This window comes from Olea europaea, chromosome 2, assembly GCF_002742605.1.
Source record: "Olea europaea var. sylvestris chromosome 2, O_europaea_v1, whole genome shotgun sequence".
Taxonomy (NCBI): Eukaryota; Viridiplantae; Streptophyta; class Magnoliopsida; order Lamiales; family Oleaceae; genus Olea; species Olea europaea.
The window spans coordinates 14962934-14990075 of record NC_036238.1 but is presented as its reverse complement, the minus strand read 5'-3'; the positions used below and the strand labels follow the sequence as shown (position 1 = coordinate 14990075).

Genomic DNA, 27142 nt, shown 5'->3' with positions numbered 1-27142 from the left:
GAAACAAAAATTGTTTGGAATTGTAGTTCGAACACCTGAAAATATAATCTCTATAGAATACAAATATGTCTTTGTACGAAAAGAGAAATGAAAATAATGAAATCACAAGATACAAAATTTAACTCGTAGCTCAATGTTTCTCACAAAGACTTGGAATTGATTATGAGAAAATATATTTTTTCGTAATGGACACCATTACTTTTTGATTCTCAACTAGTTTGATCTTATCACAAAAGCTTTATATACACTTTATGAATATAGTAACTGCTTATTTGTAGATTCACTTGATAATGACATATATATGAAAATCCCTAATGGACTTAAAAGTGTCAGGATTAAATGATACATGCCCAAGAACTATAACTGCAAAGATTATTATATGGATTGAAACAATTCGACGCAGTCGGTATGATTTCCTTAGCGAATATTTTTTAAGGAGGGTTATAAAAATAATAATGTCTGCCTATGTGTTTTTATGAAAAGAAATATTGAATTTGCGATTGTAACAGTTTATATTGATGATTTAAATTTAATTAGAACTCTTGAAGAGCTGAACAAAGCTTAAAGTTACAAGCAGTAAAGCAACATGCATAAAATTTATTTCAATTTTTTTTTAATTTTAAAAATATAAACTCTCTAAGCATATTCTAAAACGTTAATAATAGAGTTAATCAACTTGTTGACAATGTTTCTCGACAATATTTGACGTGATAATTTAAAAAAATTATTTTAAAATTTTTTTGAAGTGGAGAAACATGACGATTTTTGCCAATCAACCATCTTTCTACATATATCATGATTGTTAATAATACAAACTAATTAGGCTTAGCCAAATAATCCTTATTAGGAACGGCGCCGCAGTGCGTGTTTTATTATAGTCAAAGATTCCGAACTTTTCCAAAGAAAAAACTACGTAGGATACACAGAATTTGAGCAGCAGCGGAGATTAGTTGTGGAATTAGCAAAGCGATGGGGAATCGAAAGCAGAAGTGGACTTCTGAGGAAGAAGAAGCATTGCGCGCCGGAGTTGCCAAGCACGGTGCCGGAAAGTGGAAGAACATTCAAAAAGACCCTGAGTTCAATCACCTCCTCTTTTCTCGCTCCAACATTGATCTCAAGGTCACTATAATTATAAAAACAGGCCTATGTATGTATGAAAATTATATTTGTATAAGTAACTCTATGACTTTATGCATATCATTATATTAAATTGCAAAAATTAAAGCGCGCATAAATTAAACTAGTTACTTGTATTTTTTTACTTTTTATTTTATTTATTTTATTTTTTTTGTGATTTTTATCGTTGATAGTTAATTGTTATTGGGCTGCCTGGGTTGATCCTGGGCTACAAACACTCGAATTATTCTGACAATTGAAAATTCAAAATTTCCGAAGTGTAACATATGTAGTTTCAGTTGAGATATGCAATATTGAATCAAGTTTCAGAAAGCATAATGTTCATGGTTTTCAGAGAGTATCATCTGAGTATCTATTGTTTTAATTGCAAATACAAATTTTGTCTGCGGCTTGCAACGCATTTGCTGTTATATCGTATGTAAGATAAGTTGATGACCATTTTCCACATTGTGTTCATACGGTGAATTTAAAATTGACAGACTTTTGGTCTTTAGCAGCCTGAATCACTGACCAAGCCAATAAAAGATCGAAAAAAATAATACAAGGCTCACTATGGTGCTGTTTTGCTTTAACAGGATAAATGGCGGAATTTAAGTGTTGCCAACGGCCTAGGGTCAAGAGATAAATCAAAAACACCCAAGGCAAAGGCCAGTGCTGCTGATACTCCAACTATTCTGTTGCCCAATCCAAATACCCCGATTTCTATTACTCCAGAGTCACAGAATACATCAGCAGATGTAGTTATGGAAGATTCTTTGAGGCCCTTACCTGAAGGGAATAATGCGTCAAGGTAAATAATTTTTCCTTTGCTGCTAGGTATTGTACCATTACATTTTTCATCTTACTAGTCAGTGTTATCTTTCTGCGGTGATCTTTTATATGAGGATTTCAGGAATGTGATAATTTGCTCAATCTCGAAACAACAATCTAAATGAAAAGCTTAACAGAAGTGAAAAAAAATAATTTTTTTGCTCTTTCTCTGGATCAATAAATTGTTATTCTGCAAACCTTGGGAAGAGGCAGAAATTTTATTTCAGAGATGTTGGAATCTGGTTGTATGCACCTCCAAATAACGATATGGGATGCTGGAACGGGAAAAACTATGATTGGATTGCTATTGATATGCAACTAGACGTCGAAACTTTGTATGCTCGAATTAAACACATTGGAGTTTTTGTGCCTTACCCTTGAAGTGTGCTTTAACAAAATTCTTGATTTACAATGCAATTGAAAGCCCCAAACTTTCTTCAATGTCCTTCAAGAACAAACTGTACTAGTGTGTGGGTGCTATATCAAAACCACAATACACATGATTTTTTTTTTTTTTTTTGAATTGAGATAACAAATATAATTTTTTTCCCAATCTCTCCAATAACATTGATTCCATATTGGGTGGTGCGGGAGGGAGAGAGAGAAAGAGAGACAATGAAAAGCATTTTTTTCCCCTTAATTTCAAATTTCGTATGTGCATTCTGGTTTTAATTTAGTGCCGATATGCTAGTGCAATTAGTTCTTGGAAGGATATTGAAGGTTTGACGCTTTCGATTGGGGTGGAGATCAAGGATTTTGTTAAAACACGTTTCGAGGGTAATGCACTGAAACCAAATGTTTTTAAATTTGATTAGATACGTTATTTGGAATTTTAGCTGCATGTCAATGGCAATCAGATCCTAGTTTTTTTTTCTGATTCCAGCATCCCATATATTCATGTGGAGTTGCAAAGAACTGGATTCCAACAAGAAAGTCATGATGAAAATAGAACAGATCAAATGATTGTCCATTATCGAATCTTCATAATAGATTGTGAAATTCTTGTATATGTCTTGTTCTGTTCTGTGGTCATTGATTCCACTGATGTATAATAGTTTCTTAATATTGGAGATTTGGAGTAAGCAAGTATTCAGATACCGTGAGTGAGTGCTCTGTGACATATAACGAGTGCATGATTTGATTGCATTTATTGAATTTTAGCGGTCTAACTGGGAAGAATAATTTGGTATTCTGATTCTAGAACTCCTGTCTTTGATCAAAATAAAGAAGTCCCTGTTGAAGCATTTGCCCATACATCTACTATACTTCTCTCAGTGTTTCCATCTACCTTAGGCCATAGCTACATAGTTGTCATTGCCTTTGCTGGTGATGGTGGCAATGCCATGTGAATTGACTATGGTCTGCCATGAGTAAGTGAAAGTGTGTGCTCAGGTTTCCTTTTGAATGGAATCTTTTGCAGCTTCATGGTCAAGATATGAAAGCCTTTGACAAATGACATGATTAAATATGGTGGACAGTGACTTAAATCTTTGATGGCAATGACGGTTTTATTATCATTGTTTACATACACAACAGAACTGTATTTTATGCGTACCTACAATGCATGTGCTTTTTCTAATTTCCCTGGTAAGCCAAGAGGAACAATAAAATTTGGAGGCAAAAATTCTGCCTCCAATCGACAAGTTCTAAATATGGTGCCAGATTGGTTCAGCTAATTCATGACATTTGTACCATGTATTTTTACCTATACATTGGGTTACTATTTTATCAGCAGTTTTCAATCACTGTGGTTTCACGGCACGGAGATACATATGAAATAAGAAAGTCAAATTCAATTATTAAATCATAAGTTAAATACTTAAGGGAACTACCTTATTTCCGGATATTATGTGATTGAAACAGATCACAAGAGAGTAGACTGAGCATTTGATTTTAAAAGGCCTAGATCGGTGGTTGGTAGGGAAGCGCCTGAAAAAAAAGAGGTGGGGCCTCTATATTCTTTTTGTCTTATTTGAAGGATGGGGTAAGGGGACTGGAGATCAGGTATGTGGATGTGTTGGCTTCTGAGTTAGGGGGTGGACTCTGTGAACTTGGTGGCAGAAGAAGTCAAGATGTATGTTGGTGGTTGAGGTGGTTGTGATAGCAGGAGTGGGTGGACTGTTTTGATGGTTATGCGGGTTGAATAGCTGTAGCAGTTGTGGTTATGTGGTAGTGGTGATACAGGATTGCAGTATGGTGTCTATTAAGTAGCTTAGGCGAAGGTGGGGTGACTAGGGTATGGTTGGATGAGGTTGAGCACTGTTGTCTGTCAAAGGCATGTGGACAAAAATGATTGTCTCCAAACTTGGTGGTTCCATTCTATTTCTTTTGGTCAGTACAGCTAAAAATCATCTCTTGTCAAACCGGTGAAAGGAAAGGAGGAAAGAAAGAGAAGATAAAAAACCTGAAATTCTTGACAATTTCTAAAGTCGTCTGCATGATTTTGTCCTCGTTTTTGTATTTTCTTCAATAATTGCAATTAAATTTAATTGTCTCTTTTATCTCCTCTGATGAATGGCATCGCTGTTTTGTTTTTCAGGTACAATGCGATGATATATGAAGCACTTTTGACCCTTAAAGAGCCAAATGGATCAGATTCTAGTACAATTGCTAATTTTATTGAGGTCTGGTAAAATGATATACCATCATTAGTTAATTTATACATTTTTAATGATAAGTCACATTGGTGGGGAGAAGGGGAAATAATTTTGTTTTAGGAGTGAACTCTTTCAGGGACCTAGTGTTTAAGTGGGCATCAAAGTTGTGTCCTTTACTTGTGCAGTGTAACTACCACTATCTTCATCTTTCCGAAATTAACAGATATCACTCGTGCTGAATTTAAAGCATTCTATGTCACAATATTGTAATAAAAAAATTCCATGTGACAATATTACAATTAAATAAATCTAGAAGATGTAAGACACATATACCATCTTGCTTATGCCTCTGACATGTCCTTGTTATGATCCAGGTTTTGACAAATACTTTTGTTCGCACTCTTGATTTTGACTGTGTGTGTTTTATTGGCATTACAAAGTGATCCAATTATTTTTCCATTTTCTTTAGTCTATGTATGAATTCTTTTCCTTTTCTCTCTCTTTCTGGAACCATGTGTTGGCACTAACATTCACATGATGGGCATGACCCGAGAACAACTATTTATTTATTTATTTTTTTTAATAGAAATTTCTCCAACATTTTATTTGATACTTATTTTTTTCTTCGCGGGGGTTTTATAAAAATGCTCATTTCTTTGTTTGGTCTCCCTTGTGATGCTAATTGACAGCCTAACATGCCTCCTCTTTATAAATTTGTTTCAAGTGCAATATTGGTCTTTCATTAAGGGAGACCTTATATTTGAAATATCGAATTTATATATTTTCTTTTCAATTTCAAGTCCTTCTATTTGTGTAACACCTTATCTGCTGGTTGTGGTAGAACCATGCATTGGGAAGATGTGGTTTTAAGAGAAATTGCTGATTAGAGTAATAGTTAATAATTTGAAAATAAATATGGCATATACTGTCGGAAATTTGATTCCTCTGCACTTTTGCAAACTGGAAGATTCTGAAGCTTATTTGTGATCAAACAGCGTCAGTCTTTTGGTTGAAGTTATTTTTCTTTTATACAGTAGATATAGTGAGTAAATTGTTGTTTGATTTTTTAGCATCCCGTGTTATAACAATGTCTCATGGTCATCTTATTTTTCTTGAATTGAAGGAAAGATTTCTTATTCAGTTTTTGGTGATATTTTATGCAGCAAAGAAATGAGTTGCCCCAAAATTTCAAAAGGCTATTGAGTTGTAGATTAAGAAGGCTTGTGCAACAGGACAAACTTGAAAAGGTGAATTTTGTATCTTAGCAATTAGCAATAGTTATTTTATTATACTCTCAGTGCTAGTTTGCAGATTTTATGTTACAATGTGGTACTCTGATTTTGATGGTAATTAAATTCAATATTTGAAGAACATAGAGAACTGAATTGAAGAAGAACAGAAATTTCACGGAAGTAAATGAAATGAATTACACATTCCAAGGCATTTGAGAGGCCTGGACTCTCCCAACAATTCTCCAATTACTCAATGCCCGAAATGAACTCTCTGCCCCCTATTTATCATGAGTTGGTGCCAAACTTTCCCATATGAATTTGCTTGAATATCCATATATGCCGTTTTGCTTGATCGGTCCATTTTGCCTTTTGGATTCCTATCATTATCCAATGTCCAAAAATTCACCTTGTCCTCAAGTTGCAATTCTGGTTCGCCAACGTCAATATCCACCTTTTGACGGTGTGCAAGTGCCTCCATTTTCATTTTATGCCACATAAGGCTCAACTAGGCCTTCAAGAAGAACTGGTACTTTTTTGTAGACAATAAATCCATAATAGGACCTGAAAACAGGGGATCTGTGCATGATTTATTAGTTAGATCAAAACCAATTTCATGAAGCAATGAACTGATTTCGAGCTTATCCAACATTTGAAGAATGACTATCATGCAACTGTAATGACGTTTTGGCCGGATGCAGTATGTGCTCTACTGGTCTGTCATAATCAAATCTACGCAATAGATGTGTAAGATTAGGGGCTGACCTACTGATGTTTGAATGAGCTGTTGCATTATTAGAGCACCATGATATTTGTTGCTCTCCTCAATAATTTGACTCTCTTCGTATGCTAGCACTAAGCTGTTCGTGAGTTTGGGTTGTGGCTGCTCCATCCCCGTCTTTTTCTCCTGCTAAACCTGATTCTTCCACATTATCACTGACCTCCTAGACTGGAAGCTCTTTTCCCTACAATGATGGTTTACAAAATTCTTTCCTTTGCATCGGCAGCAATACCCCTCCTCATGCTTGAGCAGGAATTCCCAATTGGTGAGGGGTTTGCAGGTTGAAGAGTTATGTGGATCGGGTGGTTTCGGATTGATTGGAGTGGGTATATGGATTGAAGGAGCTGATTATGACTATAGTCATCTCCATTGAATTCAAGACAGTTGATTTAACCAATCTCTTTTTTCACAACCAAATTCTGCGATTCCTTGTTCTGTCCAATCAAAGATTTTTCATCTCACAGGATAGAAAGTCCCTTTTCTATTATCAATTGAACTCTACCTCATTTAATTGTTTTGAGGGAATTTTGTCGTTTGGGAGTTGAGATGGGTTTGAGAGATGAATTACCGACTGATTTGGGAATCGAAGTTAGTGGATTCTAGTTATTAGAATTATTGTGGACTTTCAACTCTAATGGTCTGGGATTATCTGGGCATGCTTAAGAGAAGTATTGATGTCCTCCCTTATTCAGGCTAGTCCATTGGGCTGTAACTCGACAACCTCAGCTCTAGTTTCTGGTTGTAGCCCATGAATAAAATTCCCTTCCAAAATGTTCTCTGATGACTCCCTCTTATCTGACGCTGTAAGTATCTTCAATGGCATTACACTTCTTTCCCATGGTTGGGGATACTCCTCCTTCCTCTGTTCTTGATTCTTACATTTATCCATCATAAATTTCATTTTCTCCATAATCAAAGACATTTTCATCTCCAACACATCTTGTACCTTGTGAAATTTAGATATCACTGCTTTTAACAATGATTGCAATTTAATTTTGATTACCTCCTTCCTTTCTTCAATCTAGTCCAATTGATCTTCTAATTCTTTTACGTAATTTCCAGAATGGTTGCTTTGATACCATTTTGGTAGACCCCTCTGATTTTGGCAGTAATTGAATTCAATAATTGAAGAACATAAACTGTATTTTTGTATTTTGTATATATGAGTACTGAATTGTAGTAGTAAGAACATGAATTATACGAATACGAATATGAATGAAATGAATCTCCTCTAACCCTGATTGCAATTCAATTTTGATTACCTCCATCCTTTCTTCAACCTTGTCCAATTGACCTCCTAATTCTTTTTCCTCATGACCTGATTCCCAATGGTTGCTCTGATACCATTTTGGTAGAACCCTCTGATTTTGTTGGTAATAGAACTCAATAATTGAAGAACATAAACTGTGTTTTGTATATAAGAGGTACTGAATTGAAGAAAGAAATTATAAGGAAAATGAATTACAGATTCCAAGGCAATCGAGAGGCCTCAACTCTCCCAACAATTCTACAATTACTTGATGCCTCAAATGAACTTGCAACCCCCTATTTATTGTGATTTGTTGCCAAAGTTCTCAACATGAATTTGCTTGAATATTCATTTACGCCCTTTTTCTTGATCTGTCCATTTTGCCCTTGGGGTCATATCACAGTGCAGTTCATCTTTGCTGGCAGATCAACTTTAATTAGTTCCTGTTCAGTGTTCTGAAGTGTACAACTTGTTTCCAGTTTATTGCTGTGATATTTTCATGAAAAAGGTCTTTTAGATGAATCTGTGCCTTGAATCATTACCATTCAGTAGTTGACAGTTCTCTGCTGTTTCTGACAATAAAATTTCCAATAATTAAAAATGTAAGGCCCTGTTAAGATCTTCATCCGAGTTAAGTGATACCTCCCAACAAGTTTGATTTGTAGACGGTAACAGTTTTGGATTATAACAATTGAGTCTATGGTAAGTGGTTGTTTGAAGTAATACAAAGAATTAATGGAAGTCAGCCTTATGTATCTTCTATTTACAGAAAGGATCTTCTATAACCTTGCGGTCACCTTTTGTTCCTTTTTTCTACTGTGCTGATGCTTTAGATGATAACCAATGGCTGTGCAACTCCTGGACAATCTGCTTGTGATGACTGAAAATTTAATCATCTCTATAGGTGACCTTCCTGAAATAAGTAGGTTGAGCTTCTTTTAATTTCTCCTTTTGTCCTCAAGTGTTTCTTTTCTTAAATGTCGACTTTTGTGCTCGAATTGCCCAGTTTTCCATGTCAGTTAGAAGATGCCCCCTAATGGTTTTGGCTGTACTTGAGCTTCTCAGGTGCCTTTGAGATTCAAAAATTTACAGTACTTTTGTTGTCTCAAGTTGGGAGTTGCACGAACCATTGATCTTTAAAATTTAAGATTTGGAAAGAAATATTTTCTCATTCTAATCTTTATTTTAAAATTTGAAAAACAGGTACAAAATTGCTTCAGAATCAAAACAGATGTCGTGCTTGACATGAAAACCCCTACTACAAAGCAGAACTCACTACCAAGACAGGCACAGAGCATTGGATATCTCGGGGATACAGTTGAAGATGCAGCAGTTTCTGCTGCCTATAGAATTGCAGAAGCAGAAAACAAATCTTTCGTGGCAGCCGAAGCTGTCAAGGAGGCGGAGAGGGTCTCGAGGATGGCTGAAGAGATGGACTCACTGCTTCAGTTTGCAGCTGACATTTTCGATCAAAGTAATTCTCCTTGCTTTTCTTTTTCCTGATGTACAACCATGAGCATGCTTGGCTAATCTTAAAAAAAGTAACTTACCTTTTCAAGTAACTAAAAATATTTATTTCAAGGTTTTCTAACTTACTTTAAGTAAACGCTTAAAGCTCATGCAAACATGCTCATAATATTTTATTCTCATGAACATTATTTTTATAGTGTCTTTTTTTCTTTATTTCGACAGGTTCAGGTGGTGAAATCTTGCTAATAGCATAGGATCCAGGCCTGCATCGTATGAAAGACATGGATTCCTTCAAAGCTTTGTAAATCAAATATGCGTGCTTGTTATATTCTTCGCAGTTAATGTAATTCTAATAGAGTTTTACCGTAATATTTCACTTTATTTAAGGTCAGCATGACAACCTTGTAAGGTTTCTATGTGGTGGAAGATTCTTTAGTTGTTTCGGAGTTCTTTTGGCTTTATCAATTCTTCTTGTGTAGCCATGGTGTTATTCATGGGTTCTTGAACCCAAATTCAGTTGTTCTAGGAGCAATTTTGTACTGGGTTGAGCTTGAAAGGCACAAAAAATGAAGCAATTTATATTGGTCAATTAGGAGTATCATCAGCTCAATTTAAAACTAAAACTATTTAATGGATCACGTTTAGTTTATTAACAATTCTAGATAAATTCTAATTCCCAACAACGGTCTCTTCTTTTAAATGTAGGAGACTCCCGGCTCAAAAAGTGGTCAATTATTAATTTATTCATTAAATTTTTTTTTTTTGGCATTATCATAAAATTATAAAAGTTGAGAACTTTTAGTACGTTTGGACATCATCTTTTGCTTTTCTTGGACAAATTTTTAATACACGTCTGTTATTTATGTGCTAAAACGATGAATTTTGAACATTGAGTGAGACAATTTATTAGGAGAATAGATTTTTAGTAGTATTATTTGGAGAATGTGTGGTTGGATAGTAGAGAAGTTTTAGATTTGCGTATAAAATTATTTTATTTGAAAAATGTGGTTGAAAATAAATTTGAAAAAAAAAATTAAATTTTTAAAGAACGAGGCTCAAAGAGGGACTGAGTTTTTGGTATATGTAGAATGATATGTGACTTGTTTTTACTTGGATCATTTATGAATTCTATAATTTTCTCTAAGAGGCATCACAATGTCCTATTATAAATGGGAGGCTGGAACCGTTTGCATGGGAGCATGTCCGAACGGTTTTGGAGAGTCGGACGATAAGAGGAGATAACTTGATTCCACGAGAAAAGAATTGATCGAATTTGATATGCTTGAAGCGGAGATAAAAGGCGATTTGCTTTCCGAGCAATGAATGCTTTCATTATGCATGTATATGTAGTGACGCTCTAGGCTTCGAGTCTGCTATGTTAATGATTTCTAAAATTTCTTGTGTGTGTGTGTGTTTTTTTTTTTTTTTTACCCGCCTTAGAAAAGCAAACAACAATGAGAAAAGAGCTCAATGCTTATATTGTAGACAGTGTCTGGTTTACATGGATTTTGTACGTCTCTTAAACGGGTCAGGAGTTTATAGAAATTGAGAATATATCTATGTCAGATACATTATACATTCACTCAACATGGTCAAACCAATTTCACCCCATCGACTCTTTGCCTTTTGCCTTTTCATTTTCTTTCTATTTTTGACTTACAGAATAACAATTACCAATTGACTTGTTTCTAGATTCACACCATCAACAGTAATCAATACTTGTGATGCCGGCAAGAGTATGGAGATGCCTCAATCTCACTATTAGCAGACAGAAACTGTATTGGAATATGCAGGTTCAAAATTAAGCAATTTCACGGGCGTGCTGGGAGAAGAAATAGGCCAGATGCTGCTATATACTTACCTAAGCCTTTAAATAAAGTAGGAATTTTTATGATTAATTATGGCCTTATCTCGTGCATATATTATTTGTTAGGTAAAATTCAATGAATTGAGTTATAATTGAAAGCAAGGAAAGAAAATTGGTGGAAAAGGATAATTTCTAAAGTTTGGGCGACCAAATTGTAAATATTCAGTAGTTGATTCGGACTATAACATGATGGTTGAAGATCATACGAGATCGATTCGATGAGATTAGAAGCCAAATGATGAAAATTACATGTGAAAAGGACTCAAATTGAACAAAGAATGAAATCTGGATACCAAAATGGATAATCGCAGAAGATTTTTACTCCATGCAATTCCTTGCAAGAGCAAGGCTCACTTTTTCCAAACTCAAGGCCGAATAACTTTGCCCATTGCAAGAGCAACAATACTAGTTTCGGCAGAATGTGATAGTTTTCTTTTATTATTGAAACTCTTGTCAAAACCAATTTTTCCATAAATTTGACCTAATTTTCGATCAGTATAAGTATAGAACAAGGGCTAACATTCAAGAGATATCTTTCAAGAACGACTGGCCAATACATCAAAAGTTGGAAATGAGAACAAATCTAGCAAAGAATCCAAATGAAAAAAAGTCAAGAATTTGAAGAATTAAATCTTGGAAGTGAAGATCAAGATCAAGAAATAGATTTCACATCTCCTTCTTGTATTTATTAATTAGAGTTGAACGTACATTGCACATTATTCTGAAAAAATTAATAAGTGCTGTAAAAGTATTTGATACCAATTTGTTGGGAGGATTTGATAAGTTTCAAGTGAACCAAATAAAAAAAAAATTAGGATACAAATTTAAGAGAAGAAAATTATAATCTCCAATCTCAACTTCTATGATTCAAATTTTTTGTGATGATGAAATACTACAAATGAACAACTTTTTATACTACATTTGGTACATAAGAATTAATTGCTAATACATGAATTTAAATATATATTCATTAAAATTTCTAGATACATGAACTCTAGATTTATGTAGATCAAGATTCATCAAGTCAAAATTTGTTGAGTCTAGATTAATGTGAATGTTGATTAACTAGAATTAATAACACGCAATTCATATATGATAAGGATTTTTAAATATTGATTACATATTCAAAAAATGAAAAGTAAGGTACTATCGAAATAATTGAATAAGTAGGTTAAAATCGTTCAAAAAATGATTATCACTTGATGTGATATTTAATATCTTATAGATAAATTTCAGGTAATGATTTTTCAATTTCTTTGTTGTTTTATTTCTAGAAACATGCTAGGCTATGTTTTATTTATTTATATTGGGATGAAGATGAACCCTATTATCATTTATTTTTAATTCAAAGATCCCATAATTTAGTTAATTTATGTTCATGATTGATCTTGTATGATTTGTTGAATTATTTAATTGTTCGATCACCAATTAGGCAATTAGTTGTTTGTCGTAGTGCTGAGAGATTTATAATATGTTCAGAATTTTGTAAGTTTAACACGTGCAATAGATGTTGGGAATAACATGTATGACATGTAGAATCATATAGATAATCATGTAATTGAATACGTTACATTCCGTATGATTTGGAATAAGAATATGATCGGATTGTGTTTAGAATATTTTTAAGTTATCTCGAGGGAGATAATGAAATAAAATTGGATTATCGATTGTCATGAATACGAATCATATAAAATTATATGGGCTAAGAATTGGAAATAAAATAATAATAGGTGGATTCGAAATTCCAACTCAATATATCTCATATTTTAGTTTAAAATTTAAATGTAATAAGCACAAATCTCTTTTGTTAGTTACACTCGAATTTGATAACGAGTTGATTTAATTCAATTTAAAGTTTTTTTCTTCGTGCAACGATATTCTTTCTTATCACATTATTATTTGTCAAAGATCCTATACGCTTGTAGATTTCGTACGAACAACTGGCTAACACAAAATTTAGTATTAACTCTATCAATGGAAGCTGTAGCAATGGAAATGACAATGAAATTAATGTCGATGAAAATGGAATTGGCAACGGCAATGAAGACAATAACAAGGAAGATAAATCACAAGATACATTTGTAGTCCTTCCCGAGGAAGTAGGCCAAGATGAACTGCTTCATAACATTCCAACCGATCAGGTAAACTAAAAAGATTGTTATTATCTACTAATCTATCATTAATTTCACTTGAAAATGGGGAGAAAAATAATATCGATTTTTTTTTTTTTTTTTTTTTGCAAAATAGAGTTGAGTTACTAGTTACCTGTAAGTTCAAACGATAAAAACCATACATTTTCTTTGTTTTTGTCTTCGAGAGGATATTATGGGAGACTGCTTCGAAACCTCGAAGACTCAAAAGACCGGCTTATGCGAATGGGAAGACTTTCCTTGGGATTAGAATTTTAATGATAATTAACTTTATTGAGGATACTAAATATATGGAGCTTGGTTTGCAATGTTGCCCTCTCTGCTCGTTTAAACTTTGCTCTGATTTGAAACCTAACTAGCAAATAATTGCAAGAGCCGTGCTACAATGCCCGCATAGATGACCACGAGGTTGACACAACACACACACATGAGGGGTGGGATTATTTTATTTATGGGGGACCCACATCGGGCATGTGAGGGCGCGGTCGCCCTCGAGGTCATCCTTGTGGGTCGTTTGGCTTTTTCCTATACAAACTCTTCATAAATATGGATTCTATGTATCGACAATTGTGATGAAAGTTTTTATCTATTCTTTGTCAGAAATGGTGGAAGTTGGGTTGAATTAATATCATTTTAAAAATTAAACCCGAAATAGTTTTCCATTAAATATGAAATAATCTTTTATATCTCAGAAAAAAAAAAACATATTTTGTATTTTTTCCATTTTAGAACGAATGAACCCTAGACCAATAGCACAAAGATTGCACATGTTTTGCACATAAATACTTTTTCAAAACACAAGAACTCTAGAATAATGGCACAAAAGAAGCACATAATACTTTTATCTACTTGCACAAAAGGTTGCACGTGTTTTGCACGTAAATACTTTTTGAAAACGTAAGAATTCTAGAATAATGGCACAAAAGAAGCATATTTAATACTTTTTTTGTTCTCTATTTTTATTTTTTTTTAATTTTTTTTAAGAATACACTTAAACCTTGATTAATAGCAAAAAAGTAGTACCATGAATTGCAAATATACTACTTTTTCATTACGCGCAAACTATAGACCAATAGCACAAATGAAAAATATGCTTTAATGAAATACATTTTTTTGAACACTATTCGGTGAAATATTGCAATGATACGAGATCATTGACAAGTAAGAGTTAGGAGTCAAAGTATCATTTTAGGAGCAATTGATTTGGATTCTAAGTTGAATTGAATTTATTCGATATAAAACACGAATGTACTGGAAACAAGACAAAGTTTTGATGTTTGTGTTTGTTAACTACTAATGTCTATTTCAATTACTATTTAAATGCAAGTGAGAAGAGTGTGTTGAGATTCCAGCTCCACCTATTATTCTCTCGTTCCAATTCTCTAATATTATTTGTGAGTAATTGACAATCTATAATTTAATTTATTCATCTACCTCTCTCGAGGGTAGCTAAACCTATTCTTAAGCACAACTCAAAATATACCTATTCTGAATTCATGTGCGAAGCAATACATTCAATTGCACGATTAACTATTTGATTGTTAATGTTTATTGAGCCTATGTTTATTACTGCAATTGCTCTCAACCTATCTCGAACCTCCTGAAATTAAGTAACAAACATATTATATAAATGGTGATTAGCATCCAAATTATCCATAAGCATGCAATAGCAATCAATAACACAAATCAACTAATGAAATGGTCGTTGAATTAAAATGGTAAAATAGTATTTTTATCTTCATGAACACTAATATATTTAGCCTAGCATCTCAATAATGAAATTACAACAAAAATTTTGGAAATTTAGCATCCAAAAAATATAATTGCAGGAAATCAATGTAGAAAAAATCTCAATGTTTTTAATTTCCAAACCTTGAATCTTTAATCTCTTAGTCTTGTTTGCACAAAATCCCTTCGTAGCCTTGTTCTCCACATTGTCGAATCTAGGATATCGAAATTGAAGGTGCAAAGTAGGTTAAATCGTCTCAAATTATTTTTCCAAAACTTGGATGAAGCAAAAAAGAAATAGAATCTTCTCCATGATTTAACACCATTCAATCACATGGTATAGTGCGATTGCTTGGCATTACCATGTTGTGAACTCCTTCTGTCAAACGTGCCCTTGTGATCGTATCCGTTGCTAATAATCTTCACCAACGGAATATTTGCAACCACAAATCTGTTGGTAATTTGAGGGTCGCTGATAGTTACCAACGGATCATGTCGTAGGTAAAGAGTAAACATTTTACCAACGGATTTCCGTTGGTAAAGTGTGAATTTCGTTGGTAAAAGTTTTAACCAATACCAACCGACTTTCCGTTGGTAAATGTTTACCATTACAATTGGTAAAAATCAATATTGTAAATAACCGTATGATAAAAAAGTTATTTATTTATTTTTTATTACTGTTGTTGTTGTTGTTATTATTATTATTATTATTTAATAATTATAATATATATTTTTTTATTTTTAGCCAACTGAATTGAAAGGCCAAAATATTATTTAACTCCTTATTGGACCACAAATTTATAGAGGGCAACTACAAAGATATTGTTGTAAATTTCCGATGTGGGATAAGTGAATTATTTTTACCAATAGATAATCTGTTTCTCATTACCAATGGAATATCCATTGCTGAAAGATCAAAATGTTAAATGGTTATATTAGGCACGGAATATCCTTTAATAAAAAAATGTCATTTTCACTAACGGATAATCCATTTCTAATTATCAATGGAACGTCCGTAGGTAAAAGATTAAAATGTTAAACGGTTATATTAGGCATGGAATATCCGTTGGTAAAGAGATATCATCTTTACTAACGAAAAATCTGTTGCTGATTATTGTAGCTAAAAGTGAATTACTTTTACCAACGGATAATCTGTTAATATTCGGTACATCACCTACGGAATATCCGTTGGAGGAAGATCCAAATGTTAAACGATTACATTAGGTACGGAATATCGGTTGGTAAAAAGATATCATCTTTACCAACAGAAAATCCATTGCTAATTATCGTAGCTAAAAGTGAATTACTTTTACCAATAGATAATCCGTTTCTAATCAACAACAGATGCAATCCGTTGGTAATTTTTCGTAGGTGAAAAACTGTTTTTTAGTAGTGTATGCCCTGTGATCACACTGTGCAGTGTGATCCCTGATTTCTCTTCTTTGGTCAGCTTAACCCCGTTGTAGTCGCTATCAAAGCCCTTGATCTTCCAGTTTGTATCAAATTGGTCCTCATTCTCAGAATCACACTCATCCTTTTTGTCCTGTTTGCCTTTATTTTCTCCAAAAGCTCGTCTAAGATTGAGTTTTACCAAAACAAACAATATTTACACGAGATTAAGGAATAATTTTCTAAAAGTATTTTCAAACATCCATGTTTGACGGTCTAGATAAGTGCATAGAATACACTTATCAAATATCTTCAAATTTGAACATTTGTTTGTCCTCGAATAAAATTATATACTTATCCCGACACATATATGCAAAATATAAAATAGCTGGACAGCTTGCTGTTTCACTTCAATTTTGAAATTTCATGTTAAACTTTTAAAGAGTTTCCAATTCACTATATCAAATTCTACTTATCCAATGTCAAACCGATGTGAGTTGTAAAGAGTCAAGTCAAATATAATAAATTTACAAGTTAATTCAATTCTCGACCCTTAATGATCAAATATCTCATTTCTTAACTTGTAAGATGCACACCCCAAACTTGTTCTTTATACTCTCTTTCGGGGTGTATCACAAGGTTGAATTCATACCACTAACTCATTTATCTCTTTAGTTTGGTTATATTTCATCAATGCAAGTCAATATCTCAACAAATGAGGATTCTCCTATATTTTGATTGTTTCAACCTTCAAGACCCAACTAAGATAATAATCATTTCTAAAAGTCTAACTTCTACAAAAAAGCGTTTAAGGCTTAATCATGCATATGGTGCATCTTTTGTTTCACATAATCATTTTTTCCCCAAAAGTTTCTGTGCATATTTTATTTAATGCACTAGCTTTTATCCCTCTTGAGTTTTCTTTTGAGATTTTCAATAGGTATTTTCATTGAGATCTTTTATATGGTAGCTCTCACTCATAAATCATGGTATTTCTTTCTCTTATTCAATACTGCAATGTCCATTATATCAATACTTATTCTCAAAATCAAACCTCTAACGTAAGATTCCTACCTAATTTCATTCTATTGGCCTAATACAATCCACACGAGTTTTTCATTCATGGAATCAACATTCGTATAAATGTCTTTCTGCATTGCCTCAATCACCCCAAAATTGTATTTTCAAATGGTCTCAAGGTTGCAAGCATGATAATGTTTTAGGTTAGCATTCTAAGTTCAACTATTTCAACATATTCATGTTATGAATCAATTGACAAATTTAAAACACGTAACTCAATTCACGTGCACAATATATATAAAGTTTCACAAGGATAAGATCAAATGATCTAAACACATGGCTTATTAAACCAAGAAATTCAAAGTATCATAACCAACAAAGCTATCCCACTCACACAAGCACTCAAACAAAAATATATATCTTTTGGGAATTTTTACAATTTTTTCTTTGTTTCCATATATAATAAAGCATTAAAGACACTACAATCACACAAAAGCAGTAAAAACATCAATGCTGTTCTCCAACACCAAACATGCATCACACATTGTCATCAATATCCCAAAATATAGCAAAATAAGAAAAAAAAAAAAAGGGCAAAAAGAAAGGTCTAGGAACTCCCCTATTGTGAGTATGACGGTGGAGGCTAGTATGGAATGAGCATCCCTGAACTGGATGGTCTAGTAGATGATGGATGAGGAGGTGCATTGAGTGATTGACGAATGTCCATTTGAAAGGTATTCTAGTTGGCACGAAGGGATTATAGTCTCACAGTTAACAAACAACTTTGGTTTTATCATATCACAAGGCATTTTTCTTCACATGTGTTGCTGCCATGCGTTTTATGTAACGTGTTTTAACCGTAAGTATACGGTGTCAAGTTTTGTAATATAGTGATGTAATTAAATTGTCGAACCCACAGGGATTGTTGTTTGACTCCTATCGAATACTATAATTATTTTAACTTCTACTTTATTTAGAAAACCAATTTTTGACTTGATAAGTTTATGCTAAATTAATATGTTGTAAATAAAATGGCAATTCAAATAACTCAAGATGAAATATATAAAAATAATCAATGCAAGGAAGTCTAGGGAATGATGTCACCGCCCTATCAACAATGTCTTTCAATCTTAATTGTTAATTCTCTAAATTATTCTCAATTTATAGGCAAGAACTGTAAATTAATCCCATTCCTTGTAGCGACTGCAAAAAAAAAAAAAAAAAATGTTTTGTTCATTCCAAAATGAAATTTTCTTATGGGACTCAAATATAATCTGGGTTATATTATTAGGTCGCTACGACACTTCCTAATAGTCCAAATTAAACTTTGGTCACGAAAATAAAATTTCGCATACTTGATTTTCTTAAATTTTGCAAGGTGTTAAAATCTCTTTTAAACGACAAAATTTTATGTTAATTTGGTTACATTATTTTTCTTACGACACACTATTTTAATACTACCATTTTGGTTTCCATTATGTAAACTACTTTTTTTTTTTTTTTTAAATCGGAAAATTTACTTACATGTTTCATCATCCATCATTTATACTCCAACTTACCATTTTAATAAACTTCCATTTTGTCAATGCCAAAATCGTCCTTGATCATTCATTTGAAAATAAAATTACAACTCCAATTTTATCCATTAACTACCCCACTTACAATATTAACTTCCATTTTATTTGTTGTTAACTATCAAAAGATATATATTTATATAAATAAAAAAATTGCCATTTGATCATTTGGAAGTTACGTGCCCTGTTCGTCCGTTGAAGATTAACATTTCAAAGCCATAAACCCCACTTTATTATCTTTTGTAACTCCATTTGTTAACTTCCCAAAAGATGTATACATATAAAATTGCCATTGTATATTGGAAGTCAAATGGCACGTATTGTTCAACCATTTGAAGACATTTCAAAAGTCTAACCGCCATTTTTGTTAATTTGCTATTGAATTGGGAAGTTAACTTGCATGTCCCTGCCCTCCATTGGAGATTTACATTTAAAATATTATGCATAACCACCACGTACATTATTCCTTTTCAACTTCCCTTTTAAAATACATTGCCCGCCACTTCATTTGGAATTAGAAAATAATAACTATCCCTTTTCATTTTAAAAGTCATAAGATAAATTCGATAACTCAAATTTAAACTCCTTTAGCCACGGTTTCTCTCCCAATTTATTTTGTCCTTTTCCATAGATTAAAGAACTTTTAAATCTGAAAATTCTTAAAAGAGGATACTAAAAGTACTTCTTTGGACTCGAAAGGATATTCAAACTCCAAGCATTAAGGTAGAGGTGTTCCGGCGCTTTTGTAAGTGATGTAAGATTTATATGTTTTCATTTGCGTTAAACTTCTTATTGTGTTACGCATGATGGAATCACCATTTGGTGGTTTATACAAGATATGAAGAGATGATTATGATAAATGAAATGGGGTTATCAAAACCTAAAAGTAAGAGGGCTGACTGATCACCAATTCGCTTGAAATTGACGGTGACACAATCGAATAAAGTTTACAATACTAAAAATATATATATTTTTACCATTTACATAAGTGCTTCCTACTGAGTATTATTTATAGTACCCATCCCTACAAATAATTTTACAGGTTAAGATCGAGGCATGACAGTGGTTGGCATAGTGGCAAGTGTTCGGCGATCTCTAGTGCTTTCAATTTCTAGTAAATATTTCCATTTATGTAAACATTTTATGGATACTTAGGTGACACTTTTAAAATGCTTTTAATATTTATTTTGTCTAGTTTTATAGACAATGCATGTTAACTAGAATTTAGAAGTGTTGGATTAAATATGTATGAAGTTTAAATTTACGCTGGGTTAAAATTTCAGATTCTATCCTCTTATTTTAAAATGGTATAACTTGGGGTATGGTGCACGTTTCAAGGTAAAACCAGTGGGGTTTGAAAGCTCTATGAGTCTTCTAATAGTGGCCTTTTGAATTTCTCAAAAAATTAAATAAAAAAAAGTTATGCCCATTTTAGTAAACTGCATCGTGTCGAATTCGAGATTCCTGTCCAGCATATTTGAGCAATATTTTCATCCTTCAAACGTTATCCTCGAGACCCCAATTTTTATATGTGGTACGTATATGAATGCTTTAGTCCCTATAAAAATTTCATAATTTTTAATAGACATTTTCTAGGCCAAATATATTTTTCTTCCATTGTTGTTAAATCCGTAATTGTCGAATTGCCTCCAAATCTTTTCCAAAATCAAATTTTGTTACATTTGCCTAAGTTTATATGGATAACTACCTTCCATTATATTTTTATATATTTTTAAAAAAAATTGGATTTATAAAATACTTTGGCTAGTGTCAAAGGGGTCGAACCAAAGAAATAAATGATTTTTTTAACGCTTCGGGTTTCGAGAATTCAGGGCATTACATTCCCTCTCTCGAGTAGCGAACCGAATTTATTTCTATATTCTAATCTCAATATCTCTATTCTAGATTAGATCAATAAAAATTATTAAGCCCTTGGTTCTTAATTGGAATTAAGTCTCAAAGAATTCGTGCTTTCTCTCGAAATCCACGAAATCGTAGATCAAGATCAAATCTCCCTCTCTCGAGTGTCGAAATTCAATACGTCAATTCATTCAATCGTTGATCAAGTGATTGAAAGCAATAAACATGAATAACACAAATAAATATCAGAAATTTAAGGAAATACCGTATCAATATCCAAACATTGTATCAAGTAAGGTTACACCAACCCTAGATCTAAGAATTTAGTTCATGATAGGTGAAAATGATATTCTAAATTTCAGATAAACAATCATGAAGAAGAAGAGATTAGAGAGAAAAATTCGGTTGATGCTTTGAATCTTCTTCCAATGATTGTAGATCTTCCTCCTTGAATTTCTTGATCTCTTGTTTTTGCCTTGAGTTTTCTTTTTCAATGCCAGAAAAATGTCCCTTTTCTTGGTCTTTTTCGTGGTATTTATCTTTCCCAAAAGTTACAAGATTAGAAGGATTGGATCTGGGCAAAAAAATTTGCACTTTCCTCTTTCCCCCTTTTTTCGTCAAGTCCCGCAGCGCCACGACTTTTTTCTGATGGCGCTGCAGCGCCTGGCTTGCTAAAATATTTTTTTTGTTTGTTGGGTGCCGCGGCACCCATGAGCTGGCCCCACGGTGCCCAACTTTCTATTGATTCTTTCTTTTCCTTGGGCGCCCAATTCCAGCGTCACGGCGTCTATGAAGCTGCCTCTTCTTGTTTTATTCAATTTTAACGCTTCGTTGCCATGCCATTTTCATTTGGTTCTCTTCATTTCATATTAGAATTTTGTGATCTTCATTATGGTTTCATCACAATTCCAAAATATGGTGTTTTCTTAAAAGTTGTCCAAGCTACAAAACAACGAATACACATATCAAAACGTTCAAAAGTGGTCAAGAACAAACCAAAAACTCGATTTAGGGGCGTTAGTTTAATGATTGAATTACACTCATCAAACACCCTCAAACTTAGTTCTTTGCTTGTCCTCTAGCAAACATAAACAATAATTAACAGTTATCAAACACAAACACATATGATGCCAAGGAATTCAAATACATAATTTAGTTGGATAACTTGTTTTTATTACTTCGTATTGAAATACGAGATCAAGTTCACGAACTATCTCAAAGCTATATTACAAAAGCTAACTCCATACCTACCCATTACAGATCATGTGCGTGTGTGTGTGAAGAATCAATTATACGCCAAACATTTGCATGTTGATTCAATTTCTGCCCCTGAAAGTCAATTATCTCCTCTCTCTGCTCGTGGGATTCACACACCCCAAACTTATTTTCTTTTCTCTTCCCAAGATGTATTCTAAAGTTGATTCTCAATACTATTCTCTTGCACCTCTCAAGTTCGATTGGAATTCACTGATTGCAGTTCAACGTATCGATAAGTGCGGATTCTCCTAATTTTGACTGCTTCAACCTCCAAGAATCAATCAAGTTACTAACTCCTTGTCAAAGGCCTACTTCTCTAAAACAGGTGTTCGAAGCTTAATCAAACCTTATACACAATTTTTTTTAACCGCCCTTTGTGTGGTAGTCCCTCCTTTAAGCTTTCTAAATGACTCTTGTAGTGAGCTTTATGTCGATGACTCCTAAATCAGATGACTTTAGGGCATCAGGTTTTAAACCTTTACATGCTTAATCACTCGAGTCATAAAAGCTATGAAGAGATGCTTCACAATGAGTGTATTAGAGTTGTCCTCATTGGGATCCTTTTTTTTATTAGTGTAATGCGCCTTAATAAACACCTATTCTTGAAAATTGGCCCTCAACTTAGAGTATTTACTCAATTTTCATCTCATTGGTCCTAGACAGTCCACATAACATTTGGCACACACGGAATTCACACCCACGTCAATGCTTCTCCACACAGTTCACTTATCCAACTATCCTAAGGTAGGTTAAGGGATGTGAATTCTTTTAATTTATTGGCTATTTGGATTCATTTCCTAGGGTCATTACTTCAACTTAAAGCTAATTGTGAATTAACTAACTTTTGTTCGACGTTATACTTGATTCACGTGCATATATATCACAATAATTTGTTAGGGTAAGCAAGACTTTAACTCAGGCAATTGACTCATCCATAATTCGTGACCGACTCACATTCCAAATATATTCATCATTGCTAACAATATCATCCAACTCACACAAGCATGCAAAATAAAAATGTAAAGTTTTTTTTCCTCTTTTTTCTTTCAAAAAGCTCAAAGCATAATTGAAGCATGCATGCAAACACAACAAAAACAGTAAATAAATGCTTGACACAATAAAGTTAAAGTATGACCCCCAAACTTAAACGACACATTGCCCTCAATGTGAAAATGAAAGAAGGGGAAGATAAATACCACATCAAAGAAATCAACTGTCTTCATCGCCATCAGGTGGAGTTGGAGGATGTGAATGAGGTGGAAATTGTGGCGGTGGAGGGAAAGGGAGCTCGGGGTGTGCAGATGCCATGACTGCCAAGCAAGCATTCTGATACTGAAACTAGTGATAGATGGTGGATTGTACATGATTCATTTGTACTTGTATGCCATCCTGCCATCGGACATACGCAAATCCATGGCTTCAAGACGTTGAAGGATGTCTCCCGTAGCATCAGTAAGCTGTGGAGGTTGGGGTGGTGGGGCTTGATGAAAGGACTAGGAAGAAGTAGCCAAGTTTCGATGTCCCCCTAGGCGATCACGAAGTTCTCGTGTAAGTGGTAGTTTTGGGTGTAATACTTCATCATTTTCCCGCGTGGGCACACCCCCGCGTACACAAAGGTCATGGATTAGAGAAGGGTGTCCCAAACTATCTGTAGCTGGTCCTGCTAGGATGCGAAGAATGCTGTTCTAAATGACGTTGCTGACATCAATAGAATATCCCTTCTGAATAACAAAATTCAGTAAAGCCCGTTCCTTTGTGACCTCACCGATGTTGCTACTGGGGATTAGTTTTGCTGATATGAAGTGGTGTCAGGTTTTGCAATTGGGTGACAAACCAGAGGCGGGGACATGAGTTACATCACTAGTCGATCTTTTCCATTCAGTACCCGGCCGAGCGAGAGTGCGAAGTAATACATCGGGATCAGTCCCTTTGTCATGCAATCGAGAGTAGTCATCTGAAGTTATACCCCGAGTTTGGTAGAACCTATTTATTTAAGCACTGTCAAACTTTATCCAAAAACCCCGGACAAAAACTTTAAAATTCTCAAGTTCCTTGGCATTAGCATAAATTTTTTTCACCAAAGGAATGGCAGCAGCTGTAGGTCGCCGAGTGAATTTTTCCCATCCCAAGCTCTATATTTTCTCAAGCAATAAGTTGTCAAAGCCTCTTTTGGGAATGCAATTTTGGTGAATTACAGATTTCATATATCGTTCCTCTGCTGCAAAACTGATAAAATGTCTCCGATCAAACGCAGCGGAAGATGAAGATTCCATGACTTTGGATTTCTTTTTAGGCGGCATGTTCTTTGTACCTTGAAGGAAAGTTTGAAATTTACTAAGATATTAGGGCCATGCAACCACTAATGGACCAATGTAATCCCAAAGTACTTCCTCTATAAATTATATGAGCAACCAATAACCAAACCAAAGCACAATTGCAATATAACTTACAAGAGGTCACTTAGGCAAATTTACAAACACCTTGCATACACAAAACTCAAGCAAGCGTAATACACTTTCTAATAGTAGCAATTTATATCCAAGTAATAATACTTCTTTCTCCCCGAAGTCACCCAATCAACTACTCAAAAGGGATCCCCACAAAGCTAAGAAGTGTGCAATGAAGAAAGAAAAAAATAAATAAAAATAAACTAACTATGAAAATTCCTTACCTTGTATGAGAAGATTCTTTTGTCTAACCACAATGTGAAGGGAATGGTGGATATGGAAGCAATAAAAGTGTGGATTAATGGGAGAGATGGCTAGGGTTCTAATGGGGGGGGGGGGGGGGGGGGGGGGGGGGGGGGGAGCGGGGATATGAGCAACCAATAACCAAACCAAAGCACAATTGCAATATAACTTACAAGAGGTCACTTAGGCAAATTTACAAACACCTTGCATACACAAAACTCAAGCAAGCGTAATACACTTTCTAATAGTAGCAATTTATATCCAAGTAATAATACTTCTTTCTCCCCGAAGTCACCCAATCAACTACTCAAAAGGGATCCCCACAAAGCTAAGAAGTGTGCAATGAAGAAAGAAAAAAATAAATAAAAATAAACTAACTATGAAAATTCCTTACCTTGTATGAGAAGATTCTTTTGTCTAACCACAATGTGAAGGGAATGGTGGATATGGAAGCAATAAAAGAGTAGATTAATGGGAGAGATGGCTGGGGTTCTAAATGGGGGAAAAGGGAGTTGAGAGATATAGAGAGAAGAAAAGGGGGGCTTGGGGTTAAAATGAATTGAAAGAGGTTTCTTTTTTTTTTTCTTTTTTCTTTTTTGAAGACATGGGCAATGCGGTGCCACGTTACTGTCGATTCTTTTTCTCGAATGGTTGGTGCCGCAGCGCCCAAACTGGGCATCGCGGCGCCAACAATTCTGAAAAAAATTAATTTAATTTAATTTTTTTTTATCTCCTTTCCCCCCTCTCCCAATGTTGATTGTAGTGTTGATGCTACCATAATTGAGTATGTCCCTACAAAAACAAAAAGGAAACGAAGTTATTAATGTTGCCTACGAAGAATGAAATGTCTACTAGTGCAAAGAAATTCAGGAATAGAGTTTGGGTTGCCTCCCAAGAAGCACTTCTTTTATGTCATTAGCTAAACGTGATGTGGATTTAATCTGATTCTTTGAGAGCAATGTCTTCCACATATCGATCTTCTTCACCATAATAGTGTTTGAGGTGTTGACCATTTGCCCGAAAAGATGTTCCATCTTTGCTCACCAATTCTACTGCACCGTAGGGAAAAACCTTGCGTGCTACGAATGGCCCTGACCACCGTGATCTAAGCTTTCCTAGAAATAGCTTTAGGCGAGAGTTGAATAGGAAGACCTGTTCTTCCGGCTTGAATTCTCTCACTAGGATTCTTTTGTCATGCCACAGTTTCGTTTGTTCCTTGTATATTTTTACATTTTCATAAGCATCATTCTTCCAATTCATTAAGTTGTAGTAGTCGCTGGGTACTGGCCAATTGCATATCCAGATTCAACTTTTTGATTGCCCAATAGGCTCGATGTTCCAATTCAACTGGCAGGTGACATGCCTTGCCAAATACCAAGCGATAGGGTGACAATCCTATTGGTGTTTTGAAAGCTGTTCGGTATGCCCACAGTGCGTTATCAAGCTTCTACGCCCAATCTTTTCGGTTTGTGTTCACTGTTTTCTCCAATATCTACTTAATCTCTCGGTTGGAAATTTCTGCTTGTCCATTTGTCTGGGGGTGGTAGCCAAGTGCTACTTTGTGCCTGACATTGTATTTGGCTAAAAGAAAGTTGAAAAGTTTGTTACAGAAATACGTTCCATCATCACTCACGATTGCTCTAGGAGTGCCAAATCGAGTGAAGATATTTTTCTGCAGAAACTTCAAAACTACCTGTGCATCATTTGTTGGAGTAGCAATGGCTTCAACCCATTTGGACACATAGTCCACTGCAAGAAGAATGTATGCTTGACCGAAAGATGGTGGAAAGGTGCCCATGAAGTCTATGCCTCATACATAAAACAATTCCACTTCAAGCACATTGGTCATGGCTACCTCATGATATCTCGAGTTGTTCCTGGTGCGCTGACAGCGGTCACATGTTTTCACAAAGGCATAACAATCTTTGAAGAGAGTTCGCCAATAGAATCCTGATTGTAATACCTTGGATACAATTCGGCTAGGACCAAAATGACCTCCATAAGGTGAGGAATGACAGTGCTCTATAATTGACCGTGTCTCTTCCGTAGGAATACACCTTCTGAATATCGTGTCTGTACATCTTTTGAAGAGCAGTGGATCATCCCACAAATATGACTTGACATCATGTAAAAATTTCTTCCTTTGATGGGGGTAAAATCAGGTGGCATTTTTCCACACGCCAAATAGTTGATAAAGTTAGCATATCATGGAGTCAGTGTTGAAACTGTTAAAAGAAACTCGTCTGGAAAGGTTTCTTGAATTAGACCATCTTCTGTTATATTATCATTCTCTAGCCATGAAAGATGATCAGTAACAATATTTTCACTACCTTT

At 34.3% G+C, this 27142-nt stretch overlaps 1 protein-coding gene across 1 annotated transcript; it reads left to right on the top strand.

Moving 5' to 3' along the window:
• The first annotated feature begins 745 nt into the window (after positions 1–745).
• LOC111412014 (telomere repeat-binding factor 4-like) lies at positions 746–9751 on the top strand. The gene is made up of 6 exons (XM_023042749.1): positions 746–1119; positions 1713–1927; positions 4487–4571; positions 5708–5791; positions 9007–9277; positions 9496–9751. The coding sequence occupies exons 1-6, from the start codon at positions 970–972 to the stop codon at positions 9525–9527; spliced, it is 837 nt and encodes a 278-aa protein (XP_022898517.1). The 5' UTR covers positions 746–969; the 3' UTR covers positions 9528–9751.
• Positions 9752–27142: the final 17391 nt, after the last annotated feature.

Excerpts from the sequence above, each read along its gene's own strand:
- LOC111412014 (XM_023042749.1), top strand. The coding sequence starts at position 970 with ATGGGGAATCGAAAGCAGAAGTGGACTTCTGAGGAAGAAGAAGCATTG. Across the intron at positions 1,928-4,486 it reads GAAGGGAATAATGCGTCAAG|GTACAATGCGATGATATATG; the intron begins GTAAATAATTTT and ends TTTGTTTTTCAG. Across the intron at positions 4,572-5,707 it reads CAATTGCTAATTTTATTGAG|CAAAGAAATGAGTTGCCCCA; the intron begins GTCTGGTAAAAT and ends TATTTTATGCAG.